Source organism: Scleropages formosus, chromosome 10, assembly GCF_900964775.1.
Source record: "Scleropages formosus chromosome 10, fSclFor1.1, whole genome shotgun sequence".
Lineage (NCBI taxonomy): Eukaryota > Metazoa > Chordata > Actinopteri > Osteoglossiformes > Osteoglossidae > Scleropages > Scleropages formosus.
The window spans coordinates 14,374,300-14,397,056 of record NC_041815.1 but is presented as its reverse complement, the minus strand read 5'-3'; the positions used below and the strand labels follow the sequence as shown (position 1 = coordinate 14,397,056).

At 45.5% G+C, this 22,757-nt stretch overlaps 1 protein-coding gene across 1 annotated transcript in view; it reads left to right on the top strand.

The window, feature by feature from the left end:
* The first annotated feature begins 449 nt into the window (after positions 1–449).
* The window catches only part of schip1 (schwannomin interacting protein 1), a 166,896-nt gene continuing 144,588 nt past the window's right edge, over positions 450–22,757 (top strand). The window contains exon 1 of the mRNA XM_029255446.1: positions 450–526. Within this exon, the coding sequence (XP_029111279.1) occupies positions 518–526 (9 nt within the window). The 5' untranslated portion in view covers positions 450–517. The remainder of the gene's footprint in view (positions 527–22,757) is intronic.

Genomic DNA, 22,757 nt, shown 5'->3' with positions numbered 1-22,757 from the left:
ATTTGCACCCAGGACCAATCCCTCATACCGCACGTGCTGCAAAGGCACAGCAGAAGTTGTCTGGGCTGGAGAACATGGGGGGGCAGAGGAGAGAGGAGGGTGTGTGGCTGCGAAGGTGGACACCAACCCCCCCCCCTCCTTCAGCACTGAGCTGGAGGGCGGCTGCCAGAACTTTCCCCACCGTCTTCTCTCTCTCTTTCCCTCTCTCTCTCTCTCTGTCTGTCTCGCTCTCTCTTATTCCTCCACACCACATGCTCTCCCACCGTCGCTCCTGCTCCTCTCCCGCTCTGCCCCTCCTCTCGCGCTCGCCTTGACGCGCGCAGAGCCGCCGCCGCCGCCGCCGCCGCGTTCCGGAGCTGTGTAGCCACGCCGCGCGACGCCACGCCACGCGACGCCAGACGCCAGCGAGCAGAACGTGCGTTGCGCTCGAGGGAGCGGCAGGGAGGGAGCGGCGCGCGACTACTGCTGCCGCCTCAGCGAACCTCGCAGTTTTCTCGCCTTGTTGCAGGTGTCCAGCATGCATCTGGTAACGCTTTTATTTCAACTTCCTTTAAGTGTTTCGCTCCCCGACTCTCCTCTCTGTCACTCCATGTCACAAGTATATCATGTGAGTTGTTTCTCCGTCCGTTTTCTCTCTCCCTCCGTCCGTCTGCCTCCCCTCCACCCCCCGTGTGCTTCGACTCAGTCAGTGACTCCGACTTCTACTCTCTTTTTTTTCCTCCAATTAAGCCCGGAGGTGTGTGTCAGTGTCTTTGGGGGACGTTGCTGCGTTTATTCGAGTTGTCAGCGCGCAGCGGCGGCGTCTTCCCCGGGGGAGGTGTAATTTACCCTGTTATTATTGTGAATCCCATAAAAAAGGCTGCGTGTATCACTGTTAGCTGAAGGGGGGACGGAGGAGGAGGAGGAGGAGGGGGGGCTTGGGGGGCACAGCTCTATGTCTCGCCCTGGCAGAGATGCCATCAGAGCTGTCTGTGATGTGGCTTTTGTACCCTTCCAACTTTTTTATCCTTCTTTCCACGTCTGTATGTGTGAAGTTTTTTTTTTTTTTTTTAAATTTAAAAAAAAAAAGGCTGTTCTTTGAAGCTTGAATAAAGAGGAAAGGTTAGGGTCCCAGGGTGATCACTGATGTTTTCCCCGCGTGAGCGAACTGCAGAAGTTCTCTGTGAAAGGTGTCAGCAGCGCACGATGGGTGCGGGTGCGAGTACAGGGTGGTGAGGGGGGGTTGACCTCTGAGCCCACGCACTCCCATGGTGCCCTGAGCTGACTGACAAACGGACACGTTACCCATACATCTCGTCTCTGGGAAAAGGGGTGCGGGTGTCTGCGGAGGGGACGGGTGAAGTAACCGAAGGTGCCTATGGAAGGATCCGTGTCCCTCTCCTCAGCCCGGCAGTGGGTGGGAGGGAGAGAGACGGGGAACGGAATAAGAGACATGATGGAGTGTCAAGCCCCGGCTGGCTCGCTGTCTGTTCTCAAACAGGTTGTGCAAACTTTGTAAAATGTCAGAGGAGTTCAGTTGATCTGCCAAGCCAGGGCATTGTGGGATGCCTAGCGGAGGCTTATAATCTGCATGACTGCTCTGCAGTTGTTGCCGTTCCGTTTTGTGCCTCGAGAATATTCTGTCGATAGACTGGCTAAATAGCAGCGATCAGTGCGAATCGCTCTGTGCTTCAGCACCGGACAGGTAAGGAGTTTGAGATCCCTGGAGGTGCTTTGAGTTTATCTCGTAGCGTTCCTTGCAAATGGTCCGGATCATTCATTTGTGCAAAATGAGGTACGGTCCTTTTTTCCCCATTACTTTTGTTTGAGTAGTTTGTTGGGGAAATGTCCATCTTTCTTCTTCTCCCCTCAGAGTAATGAATGTTAATTGCACTGTCTGTCATCCAGGAAATTAATTAAACACTTCTTCAAACCTCTATGCTATAGACGCCGTACAGAAATGCTTAGTTTAGAATCATAGATGCATAGAAACAAGCTGCCAATGGTTTAGTCCCCCCCCCCCTTCACTCACACGCATGCAGGTCTGCAGTTTGTCAGAATTCTGTGTGAATGTATTCTCTGTACTACATACTGTACCTTTGTACATCTCTGTATAGCCAGTATCTAGCCTAATCCAGTCATTGTCCAGGCTGAGAATGAGATTTCACAAAGGACGTTCCGAGGCGAAGGAGATCCTGAAGGAGGCTCTTTTAGACCCTGTTGCTGATGGAGTTTTCTATATGTGCATCTCAGTGTCACCTTGTTTGCCCTGTAAAGACACTCATTATCACCTTATTTGTGGCTGAGCTGCTGCACAAAGGCTCTGTGCTGTGCATGTTTTGAGGGAAGTCATTTCGATTCTTCTTTGCCCTGCTCTTAAATTCTCCTTTTTTTGAGGGAATACTGTGTAAGCATCCAACTTCAAAGACACATTAACATAGCTTAAAAATGCTTGACTGTTTTTTTTCATCACTTTAGTCATTGATTAAAAAGACTGATCACCATTGACTAGGTCTGACTAAACTGGTTAGGCATCGACGCACCAACGCTTCTGTTTCTCGGCACACCTGAGATTTCATCTGACGAGACCTCTATACAGTGCACAAGAACAAAAGCCCTCTTTTAGAGCAGGAGAGGCGGCTGCAGCGAGAGAGAGGGTGTCCGCCGGTAGTTATATTTAGCTTGATATCTTTCGTGACTGCCTTCATTTGGGCGCCCGTTTTCTTGCAGAGGGGTAACGGAGAGAGACTGATGTGTCGTCTCATTTGGATGCAAATCGGGCTGATGAAGAGTTTACGTGGGTCTGAAGGAGCCCGTGGGGCTGTTTGTGTGGCACCCATGGGCTGGCCCTCACATCTCACCCCCTCCACACATGTGAGGCACAATGCTGTGATCCCTCTCTTTCCTCGCTTCGTCTTTTCCACCTCTGTGTTGTTTTTTTTCACTCTTGTTCTCGTTTCCTTTCCTTCTCTCTCACCTGCTTTCTGTTCTTTAGTATCCTGGTGGCTGAGAGATCTACTCTCTCTTTTTCCTATCTCCTGCCCCTGTGGGCTTTTGATTCATCCCTCCTTCCTCTCCTCTGCTCAGCATCTCCTCCACCTTGACAGGGCTTTATCAATGGGCATGCATTAATGCACTAATTAGCCAGGAAGACTGGTCTCGAAGATGATGTTATAATGGCTTTGTAATGGAAGGGAGAGGGTATGGCTCCGGATAGGGGTGTGGATGGTGGGGGAGGTATTAGGATATTATTGGTGGGTGACTCCAGAGACTACAGTGGACTACTGTGACCCTGGATGCCCTTTTTCTTAAAGCAGAACACTTCTAGGGTATGCCTCATCATTAATATTTATGAGCAGTCAGGCAGTGAATGTTATTCATGGTTTCTTTATGAGTGATCGGTGCTTGGATCCAAAATCCATGAAGTCTCCCTGTTGATGAACACTCGAGGCGAGTTCAGCCAAAAACTCCCTGGAGTTCCACCACACAGACACAGGACTTCCACGCTATATGGTTTTTTTGTGTGATTCCAGCCCATTGCAGCACTGTCACAGATAGTGGAGCGACTGACTGATCCTTGTGGATGCAGGGTCATTCTGTCCACGTATGCATGAGTGCATGGAGGAGAAGGAGGCACAAAGCCGTGCTGGAAAAATGCACAATGAAACGTGGCGCTCTCCTGCCTTCACACACTTTTCTTCCGCTTGTCTGCACAGGTTCGTTGCTCTCACTAACAGACCAGCGTAGTCCCCTTAGAACTGACTTAGATATGCCGAACTCTCTAGGTTTTGTAATAAGGGTTAGATTACAACTGAAAAGGTTCCATCCCACCAGACAAGGGTCAAATCTAACCGTATCAAGTCACTGAAACAAGTTTATATACTGCAAAGCTTGCTTTGGTTAACTGTTATGTTTCAATAAAGTGCATTAATTGCTACTCTGTGGCTCATTTGCTCAGCCAATAAAGTTGCTCTTCTGTTAGTGGTACCATGTGTACTCTGTTCTTCTCTTCTTCATCTCCAGCTGCAATACCCCCCTGCACCCTATCTTTTCTTCTTGTGTTATTGTAATAAACTTGCCATGTGTGACAGTCTGACACTAAGCACCGCTCTGTAAATAGACTGTAACTCAGCCAGAGACTCTTGTGCTACAGATGATTTTGATATCTGAATGGTCGATATTAGATGAATCAGAATTACTGGCATGTGGTGCCAGTTACTGGCACATAGATGTGAGGTATCAGACAATGGAAAACTAGAACTGACAAAGACACCACAAATTCCTGGCTTTTCTTCATCTTCCAGATGTCAGTAACAAACACGAATGTGCTGAAAAGATGTTTCACGAGAGAAATCAGAGCAAAATGAAATATGCAACCAGAATGAGATTGTACCCACTGATTAAAAAAAAAAACACTACTGCATCAGAACCCTGAGGTGAACATTTCTTTTTGAGGCAGCACTTAGCTGTGTTGCTCAAATTAAATCAAACTTGTATGCTCACAATAATGTTTTTTGTTCTTGTATTTATAGAAGATCAGTACAAGCCAGTGATTTTTTTTTTTTTTTTTTTTTTTATTAACAACAAAATAGCAACATGCCGAAAAGATCTTCTCCTGCGACTGAGGACCCGTTATTGCGAGAAACTTCAGCAGCCCCAAGGAAATTAGCCAGGGCGCCTGCTAAGAATAGCACACCTAATAAAGGAACACCACAGAAATATGGTTCGCTAACATCTTTTGCAAAAATAACATCAAGCGCCAGCCACTCTGACATCACCTGTGCTGGTAATGTTGAATTTTTTATGAGACAAGAAGCAGAAGGGATGTCGCCTTTCCCGTTTTTGCCCTTTTAATAAAACCTCAGCCACAGTTCTGGCTCCTTGGGGTGAGGCAAACGTCTCTGCAAGGGTCTACTTGGCCACTGAGATGCTGCTGGTTTATATGTAACTGCGCAGGAGGGTGCCGCCCTGCTCTTGAGTCGCTGAGCACCCTAGCGAGGCTGGACGCATTTGTTGTCTCACGCCAGGCACGCTGCCCAGTGGATTCCACCTAGATTCTGTCTGCTCCATCATCTCTCTGGCTCCATAGCAAGAGCGGAAGCTGAGAGAAGTTGTGAAGCTTTGCAGACCTCGCACATCCCTCCTTTATGATACGGATTGAAAATGTTGACTGCTGAGGCTCGTGTGGCATTCTGCATGATGCAGACAGAGTGACAGGGTGGATGAGAAAAGGAATAAGTGACACCATGCAGCTGCTGCTCACAAATAGTGCTGTGCTCTTGTGACATGTGCAGTCATGGCCTCTGTCTCTGCTCTGGTGGCTTCTCTTCACCACTGTCAGGGTGGTGCTCCTAATGGACAGGGGCATCTTGTCTGCCTGTAGATGTTCACCTTCATGTGGGCATTCTCCTTGGAGGGTTTTTTTTCTTCCTGCTAGCCATTGAGGTTGTTTCTACAATCTTTTCAGTTTCTGTGTTTGTCTGAAAGGTTTTTTTTTTGCATGAATGGAAATTTCAGTTTCTGGAAGAAAAACTTGTATAAGTCTAAGGCATTTGAATAGGCTTTTAGAGAACAAGTGTTACAATGTATAACCATGAAGATCCTGATGTTAACTTACATCATTTGCTTGTTCTGTATTTGTCCTTCTATTCTGGATATGGAAAAAATGGCAAAAACATTAAACAGAATCTTAAATTGAATTTAATTATGCGATATGTATAGTGAATGTTCTCTTTCCAAGTCCTTTTTTCCAGTGGCATCTCTAGCCTGTATCATCGAAATAAAAGTAGTGGACTTGAAAGTCTGTTGAAAGACACATCAAGCCCATCATCCTAAAAAAGTCTTTTTCTTGACTGTAAAATCCTGTTGTAAATGTTTCGTACTCTGTCTTGTGAAATACAACAATGCAGCCATCACAGCTGGTCTTTGGACAAGCTACTGGCGTGAAGGATTGTTCCATAACGCAGTGCTTTTGAAGGACTCCCTGGAGTGGAATTGTGGGTCCCAGCAGGCTTCTCTGCATGCTCTCAGAACCTCTATAAATGCAGTCAGACAGAACTGTTTGCATAAGAGCCTGCTCATCAGTGGCTATTGCTCTTCCCCTGCCTTTTCTAATCAAACTCTTACAATTCCTTCCTTCTGCAAAAACCAAAACTGAATCCATTTTACTTTTGTTCTGCAAAAGCCTTCTTTATAGTCAACTCACATTTCTGCAAAGAATGAAATGGAGCAGAGACTAAATGGCATCAAACAGTGAGAATTTTCAGTGTGTTTTTAGGACCAAAGATTGCATACTGGTTAAGGAACTGGACAAGACTGCTGGTTCATGGCCCTGAAGGGGCTTTGTCATTCTGTCATTGAACATGACACTTGAATTGCCTCTATAAAAATAACCGTATAAATGGATCACCAAACCATGACTGCTTATTGCAATTTTTAGCTGTCAAAAAGCAAGCCAGTTATGCGAAAGCTTTTGTAACCCTCAGCTAGGCAACTAAATAATAAAACTCTTAATGCAGCCAATCAGTCAGACAACTGGACAGGATATCTACACCTTCTGTCTACATCCACACGAGTAAGCTTTAAAACGGATAAATAGCTGCCATTCAGCAAGACATCTGTTGTAAAAGAGCCCTTGTGATATGAAGGACATGCAGAGGTGTTGCATGGGGTAGTCCACACTTCCTTCAGGAGCTTTCTTCTCGTTCCTGTCTATCAGTTTTTACTTTTTTAAAGCAGCAACCATCTCCATTGTGCTCCTTCTGTATCTCTGGGCAAGGACAGGGACTGCCTGACACGACACCAGTATGTTGGCACAAATTCCGCACTGTTTTTCTCATATAAAGCGTGGGGACGCTTACTGAGAACAGATATTTTGAATCAAGTGTTTGCCTGTGCATGTGCGTATATGTGTGTATGTTGGGGCTGACTTTGAGGTAAATAATTTCATCCTGAAAATGGGTTGAATATACCTGCCCGTGTCCGTCCTATTCCGTAGCCATGTGGGAAATACTGGAAGTAGCATACATATTCAGCTCTATTATAGGTAGAAGTGTACAGCTGCGTGACATTTCAGTCACTTTAGGCAATAATGAATGCTGTGTAGTAAAAAAGGCATCATGTTACTTTCCATCTATGCTCGGTGTGGAGGCTAACCCCAGTGCTTTTGATCTGATACAAATGCTGGGGTCTTTGCCATTTCTGGTTATAATCCAGGGAATGTTGATTTCTCTTCTAACACCATGGGGAAAACAAGTAATTACTCTAGCAGGATTTTTATCTTTGGTATGGATCTAGAATTAATCTGTTCCCTGCTTCCAAAATGTCAGCCTGTGTTCAGTTCATTATTAATTCTTTTTTTCCATTCCCTGCTGACCATCTGAAATGCACTGTTTCAAAGATGTTGCTGAATCTGGAATTTGTTCTTGTGTCACTGAAATACTGACATGTTTTGTTCCTCTGAAATGTGACACTAAGGACTAGGACAGTTTTTAGCATGAAAAAACTGGAGATGCAGCTGGAATTTAGCTGCCCTTTACAGTCGCAGTTCACCTTGATGCAGCACATTTTTATACATTTGTGTTTGCTTGCTGAAGAGGGGATATGACTTCTGGATGCTGCACTCAGAAATTACTTGGTCAAATATTTGGTTCACACATTGGTTATTAGATCAGCATAGCAGAATAGTAGATGCCAACAGAGATGAGACAAGGAGATCTGCGAGGCTATTGCACTTGTCTATTCCTTCTTGAAACCCCTCAGTTTCTGCCTCTGGGAAAATGTATGCAATGTAAACAATGCATGATTGTACTGTGAAGAATCATAAAAAGATAATGTCATATAAATAATGCATGCGTGCAGGTCAGTTTTAAATTCAGAGGAAAACGCGAGCATTTTAATGGCCACCAAAAACATGGCTCTCTTACCGCTAATGAGAAACAGGGTAAATGACCCCCCCCGCCCCAACTGGCTCTCCTCCCATGATCAGTCTCCGCCTTCATGCGTACTGAACCATTCCTCCAGAAGCCTGTCCAAATGTAATCCGTTCCTCAGATGGCAGAGAAAACAAGTGCAAGCCAATGTGTGCATGCACCACCCTTGTAGGAAGTAAAGTTTGCCTAGGGGGCTCGGGGTGTGCAAACTCCTTGCTGGGGGAATCTCCTGCATGCTGATCAGGTGCAGCTGTTGTAAGGGAGGGGCGTAGTGAGAGGTGGAACAGAAGTGGGTCGAGCCAAACATGATGAAGCCCATCTCCACAGGCAGCTTTCGCTGATCTCCTCCTCCTTCTCCTCCTTACCTCCTGTTTTTTGGGCCACCGCAGCCCTCTTAGTGCCCATTAGAGCTGATTGAAATTCCGTGGGCACCACGCTCTTCCCTAGCCTTTTATCAGCTGGCTTTCATCTCCCTCCAAGCCTCGGCCTCCGTGTTCCTGGTGCCAGCTCGAGCTGCATCGCTGAGCAGGGCCTCCAGCTGTTCCAGGGAACCTCTTCCCCTCCCCCCGCTCAAGGGTACCACCTGCATGCCCATAAACAGCTGCCACCCATCGGGGACAGTACAAATCCAGGAGCTCACCTCTTGCCTTATATGACTGAGGACAACCCAAGCAACAATAGCTCATCTGTGGTACTTTGTGCAGACAGTCTGATGACTTTTTCGTTGTGCCTCCCCCAACTTTGTCCAAATATAGTGAGCAGTAATTACTTTGTGTTGACAGTAAACCTATGTATATCAGCCAAACACGGGTAAGGTGATCTACTCACTTGTGAATCAATACTTTGTGTTGTTATACTTAATTTTTCTCAGAATTCATGGTGCAATTAAGAGCTTTGTTGTGGCCTAAATAGATTTAGCCTTAGGTACCAGAAATATTGTTCTAGCAGGCAACCACCTTCATGCAGAGAAGTGTTTTAATCTACAATGTGATAATGTCAATAACAGATTATGCACAACAGTTCATTATCTGTATGATATCTTAAAGTAGGCAGAATGGCAGCACCCAATCAGCTGAGAGTTTTTTTTTTTTTCCAGTATGATGTCATACAGTAGCTGGAATGGCTCTATCCAATCAGCTGACATCTGGATTTTATTTGATGTCATACTGACAGGTGACATTAGAGCTGGACACTACTTCCAGAAGAGTGTCAGGAATCTCTGCCCTTTTGGCAAAACGATTAAGTGCAGAGAGTAGAATTTAAACACTGTTCCCTATTTAAAGACCAGCATATGTAAAGCGGGTCACGTCTGCAGGGTGAATATTGCTGACACAGGCTCTGTGCCTTGAAGCGAATCAACGCTGACTTTATGGGCCTTGCGTACCGGATCTTATTAAGGCTGTAAATATCACCAAGACATAAATCTGACGTAATGATTTAATCCACCCCCTGCACCCCCTGTAGCCTCTTAAATCCCAGTGCACACATCTCTTGTATTCATTAATATCACATTAATATCCCAAACTCATTATTGGGAGTGAGTAGTTATTGCTGGAATTTATTCAACTGTTGGTGTCTGGTATTTTGACACAACTTGTTTCTTTTCCTAATTTTATGTTGTATAATCTTAGTTGTACCATTTATTTAAACTGTATGAATGGCATAAGAAAATTTTTCATTTAATTAAGATTGTTTCAATAAATGGATTTACATAATCTGCTAAGCACTTTGGGAGCTAGATGTTGGAAAACAATTTAATTTAACGTATCTGTTTGCTATCAGAATGAAAAACACAGGGAAAAGCAAATAACGTTTTGGCTTTTATTCATGGCCAGCATTTGAACCTTTCATTGAACTCTCATACATACTCATATGAAACAAGATTACTGATAAGAGAAGTGTTTAAAAATTTTTCATTTCTTTGGGTTGTGTGTTGTTGAAATATCAACACACTAATCCAGATGTAACAATTTAAAGAAGAAAACTTATTTGCACACAGTTCATATACTTGCGGCTAAAACAGGAATTTACGTGTTGGAAAGATAATGGCCATTTGTATTCCTTGCTATGAAGTCTTCTCGAATCCCTCTTCAAAGGCTGCTTTCTTGCAGTGAATAGATCTGAAAGAAGCACCATCCACCCATGTATCTGAAGGCTCATATGTGAATATAGAGTTCAATAGATGTTTCGTACAATAGCTGAATGCAAGTCAGCCTTGAGTGCAAAGATACAGGAAACATGAGACGTGTGTGGATGGGTAAAACGTACAGTGTGATACATTAGCCAGTAGTACAGTAAGTGTGAGACTTATAACAAAATGATGGTATCTCCAAATCCCTGAAATGGCTATGAAAAGAATTGTCCCATGGTAATTGGATAACGATGCTTGCTTTTATATGAGACAGCAGTTAATCACAATGACTTTTGTTCAAGACAACAGCCAAACACAACGGTAAATCTCTGTCATTTCTGTTAGATGTGCTGTTAAAACGATTAAATCTCCTCCAAGGGTTCAGACTTGTGATTGAGCAGATGGAAATTAACGAAGCACAAAGCAAAATTAATCTTATCAGTCCTTTTTTCTCCTCCCTTTGGAAGTTAAAAACCCAGACAATACAGCGTATGATTTAGTGCTCATTGGACTATTAATATTTGAGTCTCAGAGCCCCAGTGGGTTGCTGTTACGGCTCTTGTATGCCCATCCATTGTGTATTCCAGCGCATGTCATCACTCAGCCCTCAGTGGGACGTTAAAATGTGTTTCACACTTTGGCATTGCTCCCACAAACCTGTCCTTTGGCTGGGGTCATGGGAATTAAAGACACAAACAACAGGGATGTGAAAGCGTGGAAGATCAGGTGGCTCCGACACCCACGGAGCCCATTCCATCTCTCCTTGTCCTCCTGGCCTCCTGGTGTCCCCTGGTTTGCGATTTCACACTAAAGTCGCATGTCTGCCTGTCTCTGTGCGAGAGAGATAAAGAAAGACCATGAGTAGTAATACGGATACCACGCGGCCTTGCGTCGCTGTGTCCTGGGCAATCGGCCCATGCTCACTTGGAAAGTCCCGTGGCCTGAAGAAACACGGTCATATTTTAGCCGCTGTTGGAGACTGGCGAACCCTTTTAATTCCGCTGTCCCATTAGAGGCGTTTGCACATTGAATTACCCCAGTGATAACAATTACGCACCGCATGGTAATGGCATAAAGCCATTCACATACATATTAAAATGCTCTCAGGGAGAAAAGTGAGTAAATAAATAAATTAACCAATAAGTTGATAAATAGACAAATGACTTCTTGACAACTGTATGTGAGGCTGAGCTGCTCGTTGGGACTGAGGGGTTGGGAGAGGGGGGGATCTTCCAGAGGGGCAACTACTGCTGCTGTTGGAGAGCTGTTTCTTTCCACCTTTTAGCTTTGCTCACTTCCGAGCCAAACGTTTTCTTTTCTTTCGTTTTCACTCACATTCATGTTCACAGATTTTCATCCATTCAGTGCCTTCTGTGTTTTGTTAGAACCTTAGTTTGTTCTCTTCATGAGACCTTCTCCATTGTATTGCATTTCTTTCAGGGAGAGACTGTACTGCATAGGGCTAACAGGAAGTGTAGCGTTTAGGGTTGTTGTCTTGCAACCTGAAGGTCACTGGTTCAAACCCCCTTCCTGCTGTAGTAACCTTGTTTAAATTAATTACCTGAATTGATAGGATAACAATACTGAATAGCTGAGTCATTGCAGATTTGCTGACCTAAAACTGAAACGTGGCCTAGACAAAAGTGTTTGCTAAGTAATAAAAAATAATATGCAAGATTTCCAAGGATTTGGAGTAATGTATTTATCGTGGTCATTGTAACACTGTGCCTGTGGCCTAGGATGTGAGGGAACATGAATACTAAAGTCTTTTGCTTCAACAGTTGTTCTCAAAAGTGACAGCTTTCTAATCCATGTTTTGTGAACACTCACATGTGCTACTCATGGTCTAGTAAGTCATGAATAATAACCAGGTGCTCTTCCCCCACACAGAAATCCAACCCATAAGAATACTTGTTAGAGCGCGTTAGTTGCACTTGAGATTCGCTGTTCCGATGTCACGGAATTTGTGCGCGAGGGCAGCTGTCCGTGGTGCTGAATTCTCTTGCCATGGAGATCAGTGCTGAATGAGCACTGGCTGACTGCTGCTCTCTCGTGACCATGGCAAACAGCTTGTACTGCCAAGTGTCAAAAAAATCATTCTAGTTTAAATCTTATCTTACAGTCAAGCAAACAGTTGATGTCTGTGCTTGTTCAAAAAAAAACCCCACACATCATAATTACAGACATTTTCATCAGTCCATTTTCACAAACTGATGTCTGGACAGTGTTGTGGAGACTTAGATCCAATTGTGGCAAGCACAGGGAGGGAGTCATTGTAAACAGTGAATGAGATTCCAGTCCATTGCAGGGCACTCTCACTCTGACACACACACACGCACACACCCATGAAGGGCACATTAGAGTTACTGATTCACCTACACTATATGTCTTTTTTCTCAGAGAGGAAGCTCACTGAAGCACAGGAAGAACATGCAAACTGAAAACTCCATAGAGAAGCAGCACCAGGTTCAAATCCAAAAACCATAAACCTGAGGGTCCAGTGCTACTGAGCCACAAATTCAAGTTATACTGTAAATTCTAAAACATTTATGTACAGCATCAACTTAAAAGGGACCTTTAGTCTTTGTCATAACTGTGTTGTTATTATCATTACTCTGGGGGTGTGCGAATACCTTGGATAGTTTATAGATGAATCACTTCTGTTTAAAATGATTTACCATATAAATCTAAAATAATAATTCCCAAAATGACCTAAAATGCTGAAAAATTATTTACCAAGCGGTTGACAGTGCTCCAAAATTTTTATATCTGTAAAAAGATACTTTTTTCTTTTTCTTCAAGGTCTTTGTTTCTTCATCATACTTCCCGTTACTCATAGAAGGTGTGTCATCATACTTTAACCGCAGTCATGTCTTGGAATTGAAAAAGAAGATGAATTACTCATTTTTGAAAAATTCGGATCACTTCAAACTGCAACACATCCAGGTTACCCAGATGAATCCAGAACTCAGATCTGAAAAAGGGTGAACTTCTGCTTTAACGCTTCCCACACACAAAGACAAAACACATTATATTTGCACATAAATTAACCCCTGTCACATACAGACGAACAAAAAACAGAACACTATAGTGACAGAAATCCCAGTTTGTTTATTTTCCCTTATATTAAGGGCTCCGACATGTTTCATTAAACAAATCACAAGCATAAAAACATACAGCATAATAATTGTAAAAATAACTATCCTCATATGTTTATAACGGAATTACTGTTCTCCTGAAACGTATATAAACTAAAACACGAAGAAGTAATTACAGAAATCTAATTTATGAATATTTTCCCAAGTACTGTCTTAACCCCTTGCACACACTGTCAAAAGAAAAATACAGAACTTTGGATATGATATTTTTGAGAGTGAGAGTGAGTTCCCCCAACTCACTGTCCGTAATTAAGGACACCGCAACAGTGATCTTGCGATGGTCTCCAGACACGGAGGCAAGATCCCAGCCAGCAGGCCGGAGCAGGTGATGGAAATCCAGGCCATCAGCCGGCCTTTGTCTCAGCTCCTCCGCTCCAGCTGGCTGCTACACCTGTGCTGTGTACCACAGACCCTACTCCTTTCAGCACATGGAGAGCGATAACACAATATAGCTTATCTTTCACCGGCAGCAGCTTGACGGGGGAGCACAGGCCTGGTACCCCAGGACAATGACCTGTCCGCGCCACTCACGGGCCTGCGACACAGACAGGAGAACGTGACGATCGGCCCACCAGCTCCTGCTGACATCGAGCTTGGCAACGCATCAGGGTTCCAATCTAATCTGCATACCGTCAAACTGACTCTCGCGAAGCCACCGGGTGTCTGCTGATAACGGCACGTTCTCCGAAAACGATAATTATAATGAAATGTCCATCACCAAACTGGCCAGCATCCCGTGTCTGATACCAGACTTTGCTAATTTATTCACTCCCATTCATTTGTGCTCGCGACTATGCTGCTATACGCTCATATGCAAATTGTTTTCAAAGTGCGTTTTGTAAACGCACCCCCCCGCTTGCTCGCACCTCGCTAAGCCCCAGGACAGAAATTGAGGATAATGCCTGTGGAGCTAAATGCTGATAATTTCTTAGGCTCAGCCTGGGTCTGCGTCCTGCAGACAGAAGCAATTAGATTCATCCTGATCTCTGACACTGCGGAAGCAGCCGAGAGTCCTATGCGGCAGCTGGCCCGGAGTCGGATGGAGATACAGCTGCTGTTATTTTTCTTATTATTATAGACCTGTTCCATGTTGCTCCAGACTGCCTGTCGATCTCCTTGGCGGCTCAGGTGAGCAGGGCAGATAGTCACGCTTTGTTAGTTCTGATATCCGTGTCTGTCCGGCACCTTTTTGAGAACTGGTGCGCTTCACTCCATTTACACGGTGATTACGTGCTCTGCTGTATGCCGTGCGATACCTTGGAGCAGGATGTTTACATTTTGCACTGCCGGCTGTCTGGCTACTGACAATAAATATTTGCCAAAAACCACTTAAACAACCTGTTTGAGTAGTTGCTTATTATGTGAAATTACAAATGAGCTTTTTTCGAAGAGTACAAACTCCGAACTTCTAATTAAAATAGCCAGGAAGCATCCCCCCCCCCACCGTAAGGAGCAGCAGATAGTGTAGTCTTAGTGGCTGTCCTCACGTTCTGAAGGTTGCTGGTTTAAATCCCGCTTCTGCTGTAGCGCCCTTGATTGAGGTGCTTACCCTGGTTGAATACGGTAGGAATATCCTGTTGTATAAGGGAGCAAGTGATTGTAAGGTTGATTATATAACATTTTTACACCTTTGACAAAAGTCAGATTAATCATAATAATGAAGCCCATTACTAACCTGCTGACAGTCTCCTTTCCCCCGTCTCTTATCTCCGTTTCTTCATACTGCAACAATCTCTGCCTCCTCTTCTCCTCTCCTCTTTTCTCTTTTCTCATGTCTTCTACAATCTCGTCATTCGTGGCCTTTGCCTTCTGTATTGCTCCTGTCTCCCCCCTCGCTCCGCCAGCGAGGCCATACCCTGGGCCTCGTTCCCATGCGGTGTTGGCAGCGTGTGCGTTTGGTTGGGCTGCTGAATACTGCTTATTGCACTCCGACTGATTTGCCCAGCTCTCCACATAAGCACCCTAATTATCGCGCTCAGGCTTTGGAGATCGGCTTGGAGGAGCCTGGGGCTCAGCTGGAAGGGCACAGACACTGGAAGTGTACAAAAGTGTCATTCAAGTGCTATTTGCCTTGGAATGAGCTTTCAGGAAGTTTTGCCATGGTCTGCCCACAAAGTAGCTATCTTTTTGTCAAGGAAAATGTATTTTTGCGGCACATTGGATGGGGATTTTTAAATAGGATCATTTCCTTGTAAGGCATCCTAAAAACTATAACAGCAGGAAAGGAGATCAATGAATCTGGATATATGCAGTCAATTAAGCATGCCCTCAGTGTAAATCTTCAGCACGGTGCTAAAAAAAGGACAGTGGAATTGTCGCATTCCGCGGAGGCATAAAACCTGGCAACAACTGGTGCATATCCTTGGGGGTGATTTACAGAGTTTTCTTCCTGCTGTGTGGGGCTGGATCCAGTTTGATGGCGTTTTCTCATTGCGCTCCTGGTCGTATGATCATTACAAGTCAAATAAAATACCCACAGGATGTAGTGTGTGAGTTTTTTTTTTTTTTTTCTTAGTATATCTCTATTTCACAAGTGCCACTCAGATAATGAAAACCGGAGCCCTTTCTACTTTCATCATTGTTCCCATTCCTCTGAATTTCCTGCTCACACTCCCCCCCCCCCCCCCCCCAAATAAAAATCCTAATGTTTTACCTGGGGGGTTTACTGGGTTTAGGTATGCGCTTCGGTATTACCTCCGCATTCGTCAAACAGGTATGTATCCACCGCGGAACCCGTTCCGCAGCTCACAGTTTTTCACAGTTGCCATTTTAGATAAAGACAAGAGAACATGAGATCCAGGTGAGAAGTAGATCTCTCGTGCTGTGCCCCTCTTCTGCTTCCTCTTATCAGAGATGAACCGGGCTGGTAGATTCAACACTAGCGGTGTTTGGTACCACCTGCCTTTTCATCACTGTCATAATGCTACCGATCACTGCCATCATCGCTGTTGTCAGCATTTCTGTGTTTTAGCTGTTCGCTGAAGCAGTGTTTGCAAGGCCTTCTTTGGTGACCTTATCAAAGCACCTAGCTCAGGTGGACGCTCCCGTCTGCACTTACTCCCTGCCGCAGCCTGATTTTTAGCACGGTGACCCAATAATAACTGTGCACAGTTGGCTAAAGCTCGAAACCAGTTGGGTGTCTCCGCTGACTGTCCCTGACCGGTGTGGCAGGCGATGGGGAATAATCACGTACTCGGCTAGAGCCATGTTCCTAAGGGACAATGAGTTTGAAAGGCAGTAAATAGCTGCACAGGATGGGGCTGGATTCGCCTCTAGGAGGTATGGAGGGCGAACGTGACAGCGCCGCAGTGCAGAGTGCTCCGCGACAGTCCCGGGGGGCAGTAACTCAGCGAATTCCAATTAAAAAAACCTCCGTCCGCATCGTGTGGGAATTTATCTGGGCCGTTATCATAATGGAGGCCTCTCCGTACAGACATGAATTCCGTGCTGCCGTGACCTCTTTGTTCCACCGGCGGCGGAAAACGCTGGATCGCGGCGCGACTCCCCGGTAGAGCTGAGAGCGTCTCTGTTGCAGCGGTGTTTTTTGTGTGTCTCAGTGACTGTGCGGTCTGATTAATTGCATTCGTTAAAGCCCGGACAGGGCGATGGGCGCCTGACTTACGCCCCACACTCCAGCTCCGGTGGCGGACCGTAGATCACCCCAGGCGGGTGGACGGGCCTCCCGGGAGAGTTACAGCACAAATTACTGCCGCCAGCCTTGGCTCCCTAAAGTTGCTTTATCACCTGCGTGGAAACTTTCGAAAAGCTCTCGGAGACCACCTCGAGACACGTGGAAACGTAAGAGATGGTCTTCACCTCACATCCAGCCTGCGTGTGTGCAGGGCAACGATGGCAGGACACGAAAGCTATGTGTTTTTAACGTGCCGAATAATTAAACGAACCTCCTGAAAAGGGAGGCTGTCCGGAAGAGCAGTAACATCGGGAGAATTGCGAAATTCTGAGCCGTTTCGAGTGAAGTATTTCACCTGTCTAAAGTTACTGAGCCCCGTCAATGGATTATTTCCTTATTGGCAGTTCATTCCAAAATGAATACGGTGAGGCACACTTTGTGCCCTGACTTTACCCCAGAGAGCATTGTCACTTTCAGAAATAAGTGTGTATTTATTCAGCACATTTGGCGAAGACACGTCAATGCAATCCCTTTTGGGTGAGTATGCATGAGCAAACTTTGTTTTGCAGGAACACAAAGCCGTCCGACTGCTCTTCTGTGCCTTAATTCTGAGACGAGCCAGGAATTATGCAACTCCTCAATTTTGATTCCCCCCCCCCCCCATGGCTGACATCTAACTGCGGGCTCCGGCTCCAAACCTGGGATGAATATTAATGCTGAAAGCTACATGAGTCAAGGGCTCGTCTGTGATGCCGTCCTGCACCTGAAGAGCTCCCCGCCAGTCGGATGGACGCAGCCTGACAAGTGTTGACACATCTGCAGCTTTCTGGACAAATTCAGAAATGAAGAAGGAAGCAAATAAAAGGAGACAGGAACTTGCAGAAATTCCTCCTCGATGGAAGTTGCTCCATTCATTCTTAAGCCAGGGAGCCATTTGGAAATGAATTATTCAGAAGGAAAAAGGAGCATCAGCGGAATGATCTGGAGTCCAGGCCGCCAGGAGAGAGCCCCCGAGTCCCGGGTGCGCGTTATGAGATTCTGATTCACACTGAAAGGGCTTTCCTCCTGGCCTGTTCTCCCTATTAATGAGCAGTGGGCAGAACTGGCTGCAAACTGTCGTTAATAAAGCGGAGGATGAAATTTCATAGGAGACTCCTTTTTATAAGGATGTAAATATTAATACGGGATCGTAATGTGTAATTAAAGGAAGGATTAAGAAGTGAGTTTTGCGAAGGTGCCGAACCTGTAGAAATGGCCATCGTTCGTGTCAAGTTGTGTCACAGATAGTGTGACTTTCTCTAAGTACTTCTCTGTGTGTGGTGTGGGCTTTTTTCACCAGCGGGGGTTTTGGTTGGGCCCCAGTAAAAGCAAAGGGTGCCGGACTCGTTCATTACGGTTATTACACCATAATATGTTATCCTTGCTCTAAACTGAACTATAGAATTAAACATAATTTCGTTTTTTTTTTTCCTTGAGTGCCACTGAAGTTTTGAGACCGATGTCGATCGTCAGCGTGCCTCGAGACTTCTTTAGTTTCGTGTCATCCTCTTATGGCAGTAACTATAGCAACAGAAGAGAGGGTGATGAATAGAAATAAAAGAGAAATAAGGGAAAAGGAGAAAAGAGATCAAGAGAGGCGGAATTAAAATCAGTTCTGCAACAAAGTCGCAAAGCAGGCTGCTTTTAATGGGAAGGTCAAGGTGTGTGGATGAGGACATAAAGGGTAAGATGGAAAGTGAAAAATAGGGAAACGGGATTCGGTCTCGCGCAGGGATGTACACAGAGGCACGCCAGGTTAAACGACCTTGGAAGACTTCCGCAAAGACACCTCGCGTTGGCCGTCTTTTCGTCAGCGAGCACGAGCACCCACGCCTAACCGTGTGTGAGAAGCGCTGTCTCCGTGCCGGTCTCCCGCGTCACTGCTGGGTCTCCACGTGGGCAGGTGGGCCTCCGAGAACTGCTCAGCGGACACCTCTTTGCACCTCTTTGCCTAGTGGACAAGAGTTGAGCGGAGAGAGCGAGCGGGGGGGTATAACGACCTGAGTTACGGCTTGTCATAAATAGGGTCGGGTTGCTCGTACCCCCGACCAAAATGAGTGTGCAAATGGCTTCGCAGGCCGTAAACCAACATGTTCCTTGACCGCCCCCAGGCCTTGTAAGGTGGCGAGCTACGTGGCCCAGTGGGGGGCACTAAAACATGAGATGTTGTTTTATGGTCCGTGTTATGTTTTTTCTCCACGGTGACATTCAATTTATATATTTTTTTAAGAGTCCAATATACCACGGCATTATTGGACAGGGCGGTGAATCATTGGAATTAAAGGCCAGCAAGAAGCTAAACCTGTCACGACAAAAGGGAAGATAATATTATTTTTCTCCACCCTGCTGTGGCAAATGTTATCTCTAATTTAAATCGGAATGGCCAGCAATAATAGCATGCAATAAGAATTTAAATGAGTGAACAATGGTAAATATCATACAACTATTATGGCTATGGTTGGAGTAATTTTATAAGATGGTAATACTACATAAGCACTTTACACGATTTCTGCCAGTACGAAATCACGTCCTGTATATACAGGAGATGCGTGTATTCGTTAAATTTTACGTCAGAATGTATTTATTTATTTATTTATTTTTATTTATTTATACATATATTTGGTACATTAACCAAACTGTTTATTTGTTTACCCCTTCAAACATTAACCCTTCTTGAACATCAGTTTCAGGCAACCATAATATTTTTAAGGCTCCCAGATTTTCTACCGAGCTGTTAAAACCAAGGCTGCCAGCAGTAATTTGTGTCGTAACTCTCCTGGTCCGGCTTGTCCACCTGCCTGGGGTGATCCACGGCCGGCCGCAGGAGCCAGAGCTCCTACGTAAGTCAGGTGCCCATCACCCGCTCCGGCTTTTAACAAATGCAATTAATCTGAACGGAAACCGCAACACGTGAAAATGTAGTAAAACCTCTGAAGCTCGGTTTCAAGACAAAAATGCACCGTCTTTTTGGGGGCAAGAGGCAGCGGAGGTGATTTTGGATTTTAGTGACTGAGCTGCGGCACTTTTCGCTGCTTTTACGGAGGGAGGGAGGGAGCTGGTGACAGCCATCAGTTTAACCGTTGCTCGGTCTCACGCTGCCAGAATCCAGCTGCAGTGGATGTGTATTTGCATATACCGTATGCAAGCAGCACATACAGTTCAGATTATGTAACCGGCTCGAGTACAACGGTAGGGAACCTCTTGCGACTTGGATTGACAACCTTCAAACTGCGTTTTTAAACAGTACACTGTCTGCTGTTATCTGTTTTCCAAAAGCCTTCAATCGATAAATCGTTAATGTTAATCTCGAAGGAAGCCGATGAATAGAGGCTGTATCGCCCATGAAAGTGCTTTGTATCTAGCTGCTGTTTCCCATCTGTGCAAACATGCTCTCGTCCAAATGCCAGCCCTTCTGGAAGCGGTTAACATTATCTCATGTCTACGCAAAGACCCCCCCCACGTGTCACATCAGACATCAGTCAGGGAAGCTCCACAGAGCACATCATCTTGTTGCCTTGTTTGATTGACAGCTGTTGCTGCTGAGAAACTGCCCCGTTGCATGTCTTCGGTTACTTTATTCACTCTTCCCAGTGCCGCGTTACTGTTCTTTACTGTTTCCGTATCGAAGTGGAGGGGGGCGAGGCCGCTCTCCTGCTTGCTCAGTGCTCCCGACGCTGCCGAACCCCCGCAACCCTTTAGGAATAAACGCATCGAGGAAAAGTGTGCAAAACAGCAATCTGGACCACAAAGTCACAAAGTATGTTTCAGACCCCCCAAAAGGAGTCTTTTTTTTTTTGTCCTATTGTGTCTGTAATTTTTTCTCTCCCACCAGTGGTCCCTCTGCCTTGTGGAGCAGGGGGTAGTGGGATGGGGTGCTGGTGGTTGCTAAGCAATGGCCTTACCCATTACCCCTAGACAGTTCTCTTAAGTGGGAGCCGTGGGCAGATCTCACGCTTCGGGAGTGAGTCGGGATGCTCTCGGAGGAGCTCTGATTACTCGACCTGACCGGGAGGGCATGGACACGCGTGCTGAGCTTTAAGCAACTTACAGGTCACTTAACACCAAGGCGTCACCTCTGCGACTGTGAAACAGGCCCGCGCAGCTGCACACTGCCACCTCCTTGTGTCTCTGCCCTTGGAATATGTTGTGCTGCCTCATTAGATGTTTCTAGCAGGGCGAGAGAGCTTTGCCTTGTTCGAAGCGATCGTACATGTTTAGAACATGAAAAGAAAACACGCCAAGGGAAAAACAGATGGAGGCAGCATTAACTTTAAAATTACGTTGAAAAAATGCTTTTCTCAAATATGATTTGATTTTTTTTTAATTCGTTATGCAGCTAAATATTTTAGTGGAGCAAGTGAGTTTTTTTTTTCCTTAGACTTATGACCACAGACTTACTCATCTGATGTTAAGTGGCAGACATTAGCTTCTAACTGTGTGTAACCTTCACGTTACCCTCTGCCCGTTTAATTTTTTTGCTGCACGCCTCTCCTTTGCAGTGTAAATCGTGTATTCGCGAATCACATCTGCATGTGAACGCAGGAATCGCGACCGAAGATGATAAATGGCGATGTGTCTCAAAAGCCGCCCGTTCAGTTCGGTGCAGAAAAGCAAACGACAGCCTTCTGAAAGTGCCCCCGAAGGTGGAAATGGAGATGAATAAGTCATTAGCCTAAAGTGACTGACAGGGATGGTTCAAATAAACTCTCCTGTATTTTCTCCTGTCCAGTTCAGGCATTGAAGTCATGAAAATACCAGCGTGGTCTTGAGTCTTGAGCAATGACTCATTGTTTGAATGTTATAGGTGTGGTGAAATGAAATGAAATGAAATCACTTTATTGTCACTTCATCATAACCACAAGTGTAGAGGTGGTGGAAATCTTTGGTGCATTCTCGTCCGCAGCTGTGCGGCATAAACAGTAAACGTACATCTACAGTACTGTGCAAAAGTCTTAGGCACTTAGATGTTTCACAAAAATATTTGTTTTAGACGGTTATTTAATGTATTCTGCATTAGTGTCAATGGGAAAGAGCATATTTTAGATTTCCAAGCATTGCTTTTGCAAGAAATTATAGTATTACAGTAAGGGGTTTGGTTGTCAAAGAAAGTAAGTACACACACACACACACACACACACTGTCTGAAACTGCTTGTCCCAAGCAGGGTTGCAGCAAACCAGAGCCTAACCTGGTAACACAGGGCACAAGGCTGGAGAGGGAGGGACGCACCCAGGAGGGGATGTCAGTCCGTCGCAAGGCACACCAAGCAGGGCTCGAACCCCAGACCCGCCAGAGAGCGAGACCCGGCCAAACCTGCCGCATCAAGCGGTTGTTGACGATGGATGGTTACTAAGCTTTGTAGGGAGTTTATTAATTAAGAGCAATGTTTTAGGAAGCATTCTCACTTTACAACTTTTTTCCCCCAGTGCCTAAATCTTTTGCACGGTACTGTATGTAGTAGAATGGTGAAGTGCAGTACATGGGGGGTAGAGTGGGATCTGCGTGTGGTGGCGTTATTAGAGTTCAACAGTCTGATGGCCTGCAAGAAGAAAGTGTTGCGCAGCCTGCTGGTGCGGGATCCGATGCTGTGATGCCGTCTGCCTGATGGTGGCGGCAAGACCAGTCGAAGGCTCGGGTGGCTGGAGTCTCTGATGTTCCTCCATGCCTTCTTCACACACCCCCTGGTGTTGATTTCAATAGACACAGTTGCTGGGAAAAGGAAAAGGGTGAGAGTTTACTAAGAAATGCTGTGGGAAATTGACATCCTTTCTCTGTCTTGTGACGTGGGTGCATGGTAGTGTGCTGGTTAGCGCTGCTGCCTTGGGACCTAAAGGTTGCTGGTTCAAATCTCATTTCTGCCTGTAGTACCCTTGAGCAAGGTGTTTACC